Source organism: Trachurus japonicus, chromosome 19, assembly GCF_045865225.1.
Source record: "Trachurus japonicus isolate A0001 chromosome 19, Traja_1.0".
NCBI lineage: Eukaryota > Metazoa > Chordata > Actinopteri > Carangiformes > Carangidae > Trachurus > Trachurus japonicus.
In genome coordinates, this window is record NC_140925.1 from 10,028,531 (window position 1) to 10,041,167 (window position 12,637).

Genomic DNA, 12,637 nt, shown 5'->3' on the forward strand with positions numbered 1-12,637 from the left:
CACTGCACCAGGGTAGTCAGCTATGCACAAACACGCACACACACACACACAGGCACGCACGCACGCACGTACGCGCACACACACCAGGGAGCTGTGATCCTCTTCTAGCAAATGGACGTTCTGTGTAATCCTCCCTCCTTGTCTCTGTCTGTTCCTCCGTCCTGCGTCACTGGTGTAATTAGGAGGTTCAGGTCTCTCCCTTATTCACTTGCATTCTCTCCAATGAGGGGAAATCTATACCTGCAGGGAGATGACAAGGGGGGGAGGAGGGGGTTGGACAGCGTGGAAAGTGTTGGAGCACAGGAGACATGTCTTCAAAAAACACCCGACAGCGGCTTTACAACTTGTCCAAGTTAGCAACAAGTTAGGGAAAGAAGACGGAGGAGAACGGGGGGGACAGACGATGCAGAAAGTGACACTGCTTTTTTATAATTATGTCCTCCTGTATTACTGCATTGATTTTGTAGAAATGCGGGTAAGGTGGTAGTTGATTGCTCAGCAGCAGCAGCAGCAGCAGCAGCAAGTGAATTTTATCTGAGGCTGTAGCTGCACTGGGGAAATGAATGCAAATCTTGGTTAGGCTGCCTCATTGTGTGTGTGTGTGTGTGTGAGGTGTGGTGTACACGCTGAGTCGTACTACATAGTGGATCTTCACTACTTAGTTACCCCGAGTGACCCGTGACCTGCGCTTGCATGGCTGTGCTGTAGCATTTGGTTGTGGCCACTCCCCCCCCCCCCCCTCCTAAAGCGATGTGAGGAGGGAGCCAAGTCACAGTGTCATGTGGTTTTTACACACGCACACACACACACACACATACGCACACACATCAACATCCCGCACAAACACGCATGTGCGAATACGTGTGCATATGCAAATACTCTGCTGCAGGATTCAGTGAAAACTTTCAAACAAGGATGTTGGTTTGGACATGAGGCTTGTGTGCTCTTCTTGCTAACATCCCCTCCCAGGCAAGAAGTGCAAACACTGCAATGTTCTCTTAACTGGGCTTCACACTAACCCCGTTACACAAACACACACACACACTCATATCCATGCACGTGCAAACCCGTGCACCTACCGCTACACTCGGCCTCATTAATTTGCGCGTACGGTTTAATAACCTCAAATAAAACCACACATGAGATCATTGGAGCCGAGCTCGCGACGGTTACCTCTCAGAAACAAACCGCTCTGCTAGAACGAATGTTTTTACTAATAGGTTAGCGCCACGGCCTGAAGGATTTGCATTCATGTAGACAAAAACAAATGCTTCCTTAAATATTTGCATTTAAATACTTGCGCAACAATTATTTAAATGCGCAATTTCACTTTGTTTGCAGCTGATGCCGAAGTAAATAATTACAACAAAGGAAACTATATAAGGGAGTGAAATCAAGTTGAAGTAAAAACCCACCGCCATTACTGACTTGCTGTTGAAAACACTGCTTTGAGTGAAGCTGACGGTGAGAACCAGAGTGAAGCTGGTGCATGTGTAGCATCTGGTGGCCCATTGGTTGCGACCCGCACCGTATAACCACAACATCCTCGTTTCGATTTGTGCTGCATGCATGTTTCTCTCCCCCTGCCCACCTTTCCCCTCCGTACACTATCTGCACTGTCACCTCACAAATAAAGTTATATACACAAATGGCAAAAAAAACAAACTTCAGTACATTTTACTCACCAATTCATTCATTGATTCCCACACTGCACTGAATCTTATCATGTTTATTGATGTGCTGTTTAATTCAGGTATCATGGTGTATGTATACGCTCTTTCTCTAACATAGTAACTCGTCCTAATTGTGACTTTTCTCTCCTCAGACCATCAGAAGCTCGAGAGAGAGGCTCGTATCTGCCGTCTCCTGAAGCACCCCAACATCGGTGAGTTATTGTGCACAAAAAAACAAAATGTGTGACGTGCAGTTCTTCTGTTGTTGCTCGAGCTGAGAGCATGAAATACACCAGCTCTGTTGTGATCACATTTTAATTCAAATATTGAGAATCTGCAGCACAGAAACCAGAAGTGTTATCGCTGTATGTTGTTGACCATGAAAGTTTGTTCTTGACCTTGCACATAGTAGTTTAAAAAAAATAATAATGGAACTTGTTAAGACTGTACAGGTGTGCAGTTATATTTTAAATCTTGCTAGTCCTCATTTAAGCAACATAATCTGTTTACAGAACCAAGATAATCTTTTACATTGACTTTGAGAAAACCACATACGCCCGCCGACTAATTTATTTGCTGAGAAATCCTGGTTTCTGATGTGATGGGAGTGGATTTTGTTGCTGTGCAGGTGCTTCTTGATTTTAAGCAAGCTGCTTAAAGTTACCATCCCAGGCGGCTGGACTTTTTTTATTTTTTTATTTTTTTGTTGGAATTGCACAACTGATAAGCCCCCACCCCCTCCGTCCAATTGTTGCTAGAGTTGCCACTCTGATCGGAGTAGCACAGAGCAGAAGAACTATGCAGGATATTTACCTTGTGTTTCATTTTTACCGTCATTAAACGGCTTGGGACTAATTGTGATGTTGGATAAATGACTCGTAACTTGTTACAGGGAGAGTGGAGGCTCTCTGCCTTGCACACCGCTGCTGAAAACACAAATGTGTCCTGTGAATGTGAATGAATGTAGATGGCGGTTGCATGACTTGGCAGTTTGACTGACAGATGGGCCATCCAACCAAAGTTGTCTGAGACTAATTTGATTGAAAGGACAAATTTCGACCCCTGCTCCTTACACAGACGACCAAATTTCGTCATTGATATGTCAAATCGCTTATGTCATCGATAACTGTCTAATACTTGCCAGATATACTCAGATTTTGCAAAAATGAGCCACCTGGGATGGTACCTTTAAATCATAAAACTAAACTAATAATGATGATCAGATGTTGGTACATGGAGGATGATGTTGAAGTTCCTCATCTATAGGATGATTTTGAACACAGTCAATAGACCCATGGATGTCAAGTGTTCAGGCACCTGAACAATAAAAACATGACAGCTGGCAACAAATGCGTGCATGAGCAGGTCTGTCCGACCGGACACTGTGTGTGTGGATTTAAAAGGGTCTCCATCCGTCTTGTTGAGTCAAAATGATTTCAAGTCTCTTCTTCACTTTACCCGGAGAATCAGACTGTAAAAGCCATTTACATTCAATAATGCTATCAGTTATAATAACAGAAGCTTGATTAATAATTAACAAGGTTTCTGTCATTTAATATAAAGCCACACTCGCTGTTCATTATGCTGTTAGTGGTTTACTCTCTCTGTGTGCGTTAGAAGTGGAGTGGACACGTGGTTGTGCAAAAAAAAAAATTACAAATCTTTCCTCTGTTTGTCATAATTGTCACTATTTCCCCCCTCACCCCCACCCCTCCTTAGCGATGTGATCACAGGTTTTGATCTGATCCTCTTAGGTTAGCCTGTTAGCTGTGTGCAGCATAGGTTACCATGGTGATCCGTGAAAGCGAGCCAGCTTCCTAACACCATAAGGACTTAAAATACCAGACTACAGAGAAATGGCGCATGCAGAGTCTGTTATGTGCAGCTGAAGAAGAAGTGATGGCTGTAGTTAGTGGGTTTTTTCAACGTTGCTACTTTGAATCAGTATCAACAGGATGCAAACGGCTCAGTCACTCAGTCAGGACTGATAGCTCTGCTGCTGAGGAGTCGTTGTGTTGGAGTCAGCGGTGCAGCCGTCGTGACAGAAGCATATGTAGGTGATGTCACCACCAGTGTTGACTTTTTAAAAAAACACAAAATAAGGGTTAGCCCGAGGCGTCTGTCATATGGTTTTCTTCACTTTCTGGCATTGAGGCTGTTTGTTTGACATGTCGACTCTGGCTGCAACATTGTGCTAATTAATTGTGGTGAATTCATATTACAGTGGCAAAATAAAATGCATGTCCAGAGGAGACGGGTTTTATTTTAAAAGGCACAATACAATACAAAGGAGGGAAATGACCAAATCAATGACACCTTTCCCACTGCGCTCCTTATTTTTCTTTCCTCTCATGTCCTAGTTTTATGTTGCCCACCCTCCCCCTCCCCCAGGCACTCACTTGCCCCTCGCCTACTTTTCCTGTTCTCTTCTTCTTCCCCCCCCCCCACCCCCTCTATGTATAGATTTTTCCTCCTTTCTCGTGTCCTTTCTCCTCTTTTTGACATGTTTTGGCAGCGTGTGCGTTCAAAGTTTGGGCAAAAGAGGGCACAAAAAAAAGAAGAGACAGATGGAGAGACGAAAGCAGGAGGAGTAGGAGACAGATGGAGGGAGAGCAAGAAGATGGGAGGAGGAGGAAAGAGCAGTCGTTCTTGTTTCTTGCTGCAGGGCCATCCTACTTCGTCTTATTATACAACTGATATTCATTTTACATAACGATAACTGTGGCTTCCCTGACACTAAACCTAAGCTGTATCACAGGCCTCCGTCTCCAACGCCTGGCTCCCGCTGCCTGGATTCTGCTTTGTCATCCTGCTGCTGTTAAACTTACGTTGACAGTAGGGCCCGAGTGGTTACCGCATAACCGCAGTACCGTGGTAATGTGAGCTCATTACTGTAACCACCACTTTTATTTTTTCTGTTCTTGACTAAGGCAATCACTTATCTCCGGCAGTAATCAGGAAAACATTACTGATAACAAGCACTCCTGTTTCATTTTTGTTGTTTTTATAAACATGAGTGAGGAGAGGAAAAAAAAAAGTTTCCTAACCTGGTTCCTGATCTCCAGCACCCTCCTCATCTGCAGTTCATTTTTTGTCGTGTTTGTCTAGACTGTTGCTGTGCTCTTTGAAACTTAATCTCCCTGGTAAACTATCGGAGCATTGTTACCCAGGGATGAAGAACAGCCACCTTGTGAGAATAGCTACTAACAAAGCTGCACAAGTTGCAGTAAAATACAATGTAATATAGTAAAATACAATGTAATATACAATCAGTCATAATCGCAGCTTCTGTGACAGATGCATCAGCAACCACTTAATGGTTAGTGTAAAAATACCCCTATATGTGGGTGACACAGTAGCCTACAGTAATTGGTACCAAAATTAATTTAGGTCTTTTTGGTTTGGGTGAATTTGTTGATGAAGTTTTGCAGGGAGTATTGTTAAAAGAAGCCATGAATATAACATGAAAAATATATCTAGAGTAGGTAGTAGTAAGTAATTGATTAATTGCACAATAATCTATTTTTAAATGAATAATCAAATCAAATAATCGTTTTGGGTAGTTTTTTTAAAGAAAAAAAGTCAAAATTCTCTGAATACAGCTTCTTAAATGTGAATATTTCTAGTTTCTTTGTTCCTTTTATGACAATAAACTGAGTATCTCCTTGGTTTGCGGATAAAACAAGACATTTGAGGACGTCATCTTGTGGTTTGGGAAACAGTGATTGGTTGTTTGGTCAATATATATAATCGACAGATTAATCAATAATGAAAATAATCATTAGTTGCAGCCCTAAATATATCCCGATTCATGGTGGAAGAAATGGACGAAATATATAACACCACACAGGCCAGACTTTGACTCTGTTAACTCTAGATAATATGCTCTGTGTGTTCATGTTTTTGTTATGTGTTGTTTTTGTTTTATTTATGTTATTTTAGTCCTAGAAAAAGTAGAATAATTGAAATGGGTGCACGCTGCATTTGTTGCTGAATGTCAAAAAAATCATCCTAAACATAGGCAGGTGCTACTGTTTGAAGGAACAAACCTCCATTACGTCGCTTACATATGAAATACCATTCCCTCTATAATCTCAGTTGCTCATGGTTCGCTCTAATGCCGACATCCAAGCTGCATAGAAATTTGGCGTACGAGTTGTGTTTGTTAAAAGGGTTATTTTTTTAAAAACTGCTGGTCATTTGATCCTAAACAAAACGCCTTCCCAGTGTCGGCAATCAGAGAGTGGGGTTTAATTAAATGGTGGTTATTCCCCTAACCACTGAATGCGCTGTTGAATCACAGCAGTGAGGCAAAAAAAAAAAATCAATACGACAGAGCCGTGGTTAGCAGTAATTTCTCGAGCTCTTGGTTCATTCTCCTGCTCAAATATTTTTGGATTTTTGCATTTTCAGTCAAACAAAGCTGCAGTTCTTTATTTCTGCTGCTCGACTCTCGTCTTTTATTACTATGATCTGTCTCACTGCCCACCCTCTCTGTTGCAGTGAGACTCCATGACAGCATTTCAGAGGAAGGCTTTCATTACCTCGTCTTTGACCTGTGAGTATATTCTGCACACAGACACACAGTGACATTTTATCCCGGCGCGTGACTGCGGTTTGTTTGTGTATGCTAACAACTGCTCTGTCTTGCCTCCCTGTGTCTCTCTTCCTTTGGCTCCTCATGTTCTGTCTTTCTTTCTTTCTTTCTTTCTTTCTTTCTTTCTTTCCTTCCTTCCTTACTTCCCTCCTTCTATCCTACCTTTTTCTTTCTTTCTTTCCTTCCTACCCTCCATCCTTCTTTCCTTCCTTCCTTCCATCCTACCCTCCATCCTTCTTTCTTTCTTTCTTTCTTTCTTTCTTTCTTTCTTTCTTTCTTTCTTTCTTTCTTTCTTTCTTTCCTTCCTTCCTTCCTTCCCTCCTTCTATCCTACCCTTTTTCTTTCTTTCTTTCTTTCCTTCCTACCCTCCATCCTTCTTTCCTTCCTTCCTTCCATCTTTCTTTCTTTCTTTCCCTCCTTCTATCCTACCTTTTTTCTTTCTGTCTTTCCTTCCTTCCTTCCATCCTACCCTCCATCCTTCTTTCTTTCTTTCTTTCTTTCTTTCTTTCTTTCTTTCTTTCTTTCTTTCTTTCTTTCTTACCCTCCACCCTTCTTTCCTTCCTTCCTTCCTTCCTTCCTTCCCCCATCCTTCTTTCCTTCCTTCCTTCCATCCTTCCCTCCATCCTTCTTTCTTTCTTTTCTTCCTACCCTTCTTTTTTCCTTCCTTCCTTTCATCCATCTTTCTTTCTTTCTTTCTTTCTTTCTTTCTTTCTTTCTTTCTTTCTTTCTTTCTTTCTTTCTTTCCATCCTACCTTCCATCTTTCTTTCTTCCTTCCTTCCTTTCTTTCTTCCCACCCCCCTCCCAGGGTGACAGGAGGAGAGCTTTTTGAAGACATCGTAGCCAGGGAGTACTACAGTGAGGCTGATGCCAGGTAAGCACCTCCTATAGAGCCATTGCTCACATTTACATGCACACACACATGGCGCTCACACACACACACACACACACATGCGCTCACACACACACACACACACACACACACACACACACACACACACACACACACACACACACACACATTTAATCCCATTAAATATGTGAATAACTCACTCTCAGTGTATGTGTATGAACACACAGACACACGGTGGTGGATGTAATTGGTTTGCTTGTATTCTTGTCAGCCAATGCCCCACCACCACCACCGCCGCCGCCCCACCCAGTCAACAGGTGCATCAATACACTTGTCTGTCTCCCTTGTCTCTTCGGCCACGTGCACCACTCAACATCCTCCTCTTATATTTACCATCATCAGCCAAATTTCTCCGGTTCTAGCTGTCAGCCTTTTGTTGCGTTTCTATGTTTCGTGACACCGTAAATTGAATATCTTTGGAGATTTGTGTCGTTGAATGGACATAACAAGCTCTTTGAAGACATCACCTTGGCTTCTGTGAAATTATATTGGCATTTTTCACAATTTTGTGACATTTTGTTGACATTGTGACATTTACTCTCTCTCCCCTCCCGCTCCACTTCCTCCTCCCCCTCCCCCTCCTCCTCGGAGTGCTTCTTCTTTCTCTTTCCTCTGGCGGTGTGGTCTGTGGCTTATGAAGTCTGTTGTACAATTGGATTAAGGGTCTTTGTCTGTTCATACTCATAGGGGGGCTTTGGAAACGCACGCACACACACACACACAGAAACCAAGCCCACATGGATTAAGCCTCGGCCACACTTTCTCAAGCCGTCCCAACCTTTGACCCATTAACCTTTTCTAGAGACGTGACATGAACATGAGCCCCCGAGTAGTGGAAACGTGGAGCCTGACACTGCGGTGTGCGTGTGTATGTGTGTGTGTGTGTGTGTGTGTGTAGGGCTGAATAAGGTGGTCGGGGAACTGGCTTGTAGGAAAAGACTCATGACAAGACCCAGCATGAGCCAGCACACCAACCAGGCTGGTGTGAAAACACATTCACCAGCCAGAATTGAGAAATAATGGCAATGGTATTAGTGGCAGCTGAATTGACGCCCCCATTATTTAAATTGCTACTGGGATAGAGATTTATTGACTGCGTGGTGTAAGGCCTCCCACACAAGTTTCTTTGTATTGATTGTTTAAACTACAGAACCTGGATAAAGACTTTGAAAAATAATAGTGATTTGAATAGTAAATGTTTGTTGTGTAACTTAGCTTCAGCCTTCGCTGGATCAGAATATAATGGGAATGATTTGCAGGCATCCCACCGCCTGTTTGCAACACCAGCTGATCAACTGATGTTCTCTGTTAACTGGTTTTGTGTATGAAATGTCATGAAATTGTGAAAAATGCCACTTAAAGTTTCCTAAATCCAACACCAATGTCCTCATAATGCCTTTATTGTCCAAAAGCCCCATATTCAGATGTTCATTTTACAAATATAGGATACAGAAATTACCAAATCCACGTATTGAAGAAGCTGTGACAAGAAAATGGTTTGGAAAAATGGTTTAAATAAATAAGCTGTTTATTTTCTGTTGATTGACTAATTGTTTCAGCATTTCATCATCAGTCTAACCTAAAAATGTACGACGACGACGACGACGGTGGCGGCGGCGGCTCCGGTTTCATGTTATTATCAGGTTCCTCTCCTCCTAATAATAAGGATAGCTTTGAAAAGTGTTGCAATGAAATGCGTCAGTTCTGTAACCAGCCCATAATCCACCAGGCTTCAAGTGGAAAAAAACACATGACAGACGAATCATGCAGAGGAGTTTACGTGATGTTTGATTTATTTATTTATTTATTTGTATATTTTGTAATGAAGGGCAGTGACTGAGTGACACGTTTCTCTCTCTCTCTCTCTCTCTGTTTGTCCCCTCTTCTCTCTCCGTAGCCACTGCATTAGTCAGATCTTGGAGAGTGTCAATCATATCCACCAGCATGATATTGTGCACAGAGACCTCAAGGTGAGTGGCTGCCCGTTACCGTGACAACCACACACTCGCACACACCTCTGCTCGTGGCCATGGCAACACACAGATGGCTCTCGGTTGCTCCATCTCTCCCTTTTCTCTCTCTCTCTCTCTCTATGCGTTTCTGCCTCCATCTCTTTTTTATTTTATTTTTCCCCTGCGTCTCTCTCTCTCTCTTTCTGTGTCGTCTACCGTTTTCATCCTCTCTCCGTCTATCTGCTCTGAGATCTGTCAACTTGTCTGTCCTTGACCACGACTCTGTGTGTGTGTGTGTGTGTGTGTCTGTATGTGTGTGCATGCATGCATACGTGTTCGTGTCGAGCACAGAGTTGGTGAGTCATGATCACGTGGAGGGGGTTTGTCTCTCACCTGTGGCAAGGAAAAGACAAGGACTCGAACAACACATGCACACACACACACACACACGGACACACACACAGTTTGCGCTGATGTGAAGGGGGTCTTTTCATGCGGGAGGAGGTGAAGGCATAGATGAGCCTCAGGAGTTGCCAGGACAACCCATGTGACATCACACCACCCATGGAGCAGTGCGGGAGGAGGAGGGGGGAGGGGCTTGAGTCGTCCCAAATTGCCGATAGGCTCAAACGCAAAGAGTAGAGGAGGAAGCAAGCAGTTCTTTTTTTTTTTCTTTTTTTTTCTTAACCCAGTTTGCGGTGGCGATAATAATAATTCCTGGCAGGAACGACGTTATTAATATGTATCGAACTGTACCTTTTTGAGCAGAAACCGCAATGTGTGTGTATGTGTGTGTGGAGGAAGGAGAAGAGAGAAGAAAAAAAAACTATCTCAAGGGATGTCTGAGACACGTGTGGGCGGCTTTTGTGTGTGTGTGTGCGTGCTCTGTGTCGGAGAATAACGCTATTACCTCGAGCACTGCCTGTCTGATTTGTTGGCCTTTTATCCTGAGTGGGCTTTTACTGCAGCCCTTTATGTCCTGCTACTGCCCAAACAACGGCCATTTAGAAACGAACGCCACACACAACGCTGCTCGCCTCCTCGCTAAGTACACTTTTCCATTTAGCATGCAGTCTGCAGTGCTGCCTAAATGACTCCCGGGTGGTTTCTATGGCTACGAACCCATGCCCATATAAGGTGTGGTGGAGATTCTCAACCACCCCGTCCTCTTCTTCTTCCTCCTTCCTCCTCCTCCGTCTCTCCATCGCCTCCTCCTCACACCTTAACCCAACCCCCACACATCAAATATAAATATTTCTGAGAAAAAGCTCTTCTGAGGAGCGCCTGTCACAATCTGTCTCTCAATGTCTTGATCTCTTGTCCTACATTATGCTTCACCGCGTGCGTGTGTGTCTGTGTGTGTGTGTCTCCCTCACTTGAAGCCGGAGAACCTGTTGTTGGCCAGTAAGATGAAGGGAGCTGCAGTGAAGCTGGCAGACTTCGGCCTCGCTATTGAAGTGCAGGGCGACCAGCAAGCTTGGTTTGGTAAGAAAAGCACAAACAGAGATGACACACATATTAACATCAAATGTGTTGGACCCCGTTACGTGATCTGTTACTGTCCTCACACTTGGAAGTAAACGAATCACTGCAGAGTAAGTCTTTCATATACAGTCAGACGATATACATCCGCCCGCCTGTTCGCCTTGCTGTCCGCCCATCCTCTTGGAAGCTAAAGATGTTTGTGCACATCGCTGAAGAGCCTCACAGACACTTTTCCACTTCATGCTTAGGTCATTGTGTCTTGGCCAACAGCCGAGCGAGCTGCCAGCATTTGGCCGACTCTCCGGCGGGGGACAAGATGATTAATGGGCATTTTTCTCGTGACTTTACACTGTCGTAATCTGTCCAGCAGGTCCCCCTATCATCATCTGAGCCATTCACAAAACCATACCAAAGAATTTAAGATGTAAAACTTATTTTAATAAAAGGCAGCGATCAGTTCAGTGAAGTGCTGTCCTCTTTTTTTTCCTGTCGGGCAGGGTTTGCGGGCACCCCTGGTTATCTCTCACCTGAAGTCCTGAGGAAGGACCCCTATGGGAAGCCTGTGGACATATGGGCTTGTGGTAAGTTTTTTTGCATTTCAGCTTTGGGCAGTTAACCTGTTGCAATCAGCAAACAAACACCAAACTCTGTTTAAGCTTGAACTGGTTAAACTGCCTGGAAACAGAAGTGTGAAAAACATTTCTGAAAAGGTAAACAGCATGGAAACACTGCGGCGAGATAATCTGAGAGAACCGCAAATAAACAACTTCTTACTCAGGAAGTAATGGAGTAATGTGTCCATAATAACTTTTATTGTTCACAGGAATTATTTTATATAGAAACCAAATGAATAACCAGTATTTTGAAAAAGATAAAATACTCCATTGTCAATGTAATGGGTAATTACTGTTTCTTTGCTTCTTATATGACAAATAATTTTAAAGATATTATAATGGAAAACATTGCAGATGTATAAGCTATAAAATCCTGCAGAGCATTTAAAAAAAAAAAGAGGAAGTAATGGAGTAACTGACCTCTTCTTTTTTTGTATTTAATTGTCTGCATTGTCACCTGTTGTCATGTGGATACAACTGTGAATCACGTTGAGTTTTCTTGTGTTGAAATGTGCTATAAAAATGAAAAATGAAATATCTTTTTCCTAATTTGAAGGCAAAGTGATGCAAGTATTGTAAGATAATCTTTTTGCTTTGTTTTCTGTCAGGTGTTATTCTCTATATCTTGTTAGTGGGGTATCCTCCATTTTGGGATGAAGATCAGCACAAACTCTATCAGCAGATCAAAGCTGGGGCATATGATGTAAGTGTGCTGTGTGTGTGTGTGTGTGTGTCTGTCTGGGTGTGTGTGAGGTGTATATCCGTAAACGGTGCAGTGCAGGAGTTTGCTAAGCAGTTTTTTGAATGTTTAATAGTGTCCAATTGAGAGTTGGTCCAAAGCTATTGATCCTATCAGGGCCTCCCTGACGCATTGCAGAGGGGTGTGTGTGTGTGTGTGTGAGAGAGAGAGAGAGAGAGAGAGAGGGAGGGAGACTCAGAGAGAAGGGGTATCCTCCTTTCTCAGTTTCTGATAATCAAGTTGCTTTTCAATTTTGCTGAGAGTGAAGTCTGAGGCAGCCTGTTTGAAGGGAATTATTTACTCTTTATAAAAAAACGCTTCAAAGACCTGCAACAGGAGCATGTGTTCTGTTAATCCAAAAGGAAAATTAGCAGTTTTTACTCTCATGTCGTCATAATTTTGACAGATTAAGTAAAGACCTGGTGCCCAGATGGCGTGGATTAGCCCGGGACATGCAGATCTGATAGATGCAGGGCTCCTCTCTGACTCTCAGATTTTTTCTAAACTGTCACACTCACTTGTTTTCCCCCTATTTTGCCCAGTTCCCCTCCCCAGAGTGGGACACGGTGACCCCAGAGGCAAAGAACCTGATCAACCAGATGTTGACCATCAACCCAGCCAAGAGAATCACTGCTGAACAGGCCCTCAAACACCCATGGGTCTGCG

The 12,637-nt window shown here is 43.3% G+C and overlaps 1 protein-coding gene across 23 annotated transcripts in view; it reads left to right on the forward strand.

Annotated features, from left to right (window-relative positions):
- Positions 1 to 12,637, forward strand: part of LOC146967415 (calcium/calmodulin-dependent protein kinase type II subunit gamma-like) — a 42,206-nt gene that overhangs the window by 7,668 nt on the left and 21,901 nt on the right. For all 23 annotated transcript variants that reach the window (XM_085761873.1, XM_085761875.1, XM_085761879.1 and 20 more), the window contains exons 3-10: positions 1,826 to 1,885; positions 6,177 to 6,231; positions 7,077 to 7,142; positions 9,079 to 9,151; positions 10,516 to 10,618; positions 11,116 to 11,199; positions 11,841 to 11,935; positions 12,514 to 12,636. In XM_085761873.1, coding sequence (XP_085617999.1) covers positions 1,826 to 1,885; positions 6,177 to 6,231; positions 7,077 to 7,142; positions 9,079 to 9,151; positions 10,516 to 10,618; positions 11,116 to 11,199; positions 11,841 to 11,935; positions 12,514 to 12,636 — 659 coding nt within the window. The remainder of the gene's footprint in view (positions 1 to 1,825; positions 1,886 to 6,176; positions 6,232 to 7,076; positions 7,143 to 9,078; positions 9,152 to 10,515; positions 10,619 to 11,115; positions 11,200 to 11,840; positions 11,936 to 12,513; position 12,637) is intronic.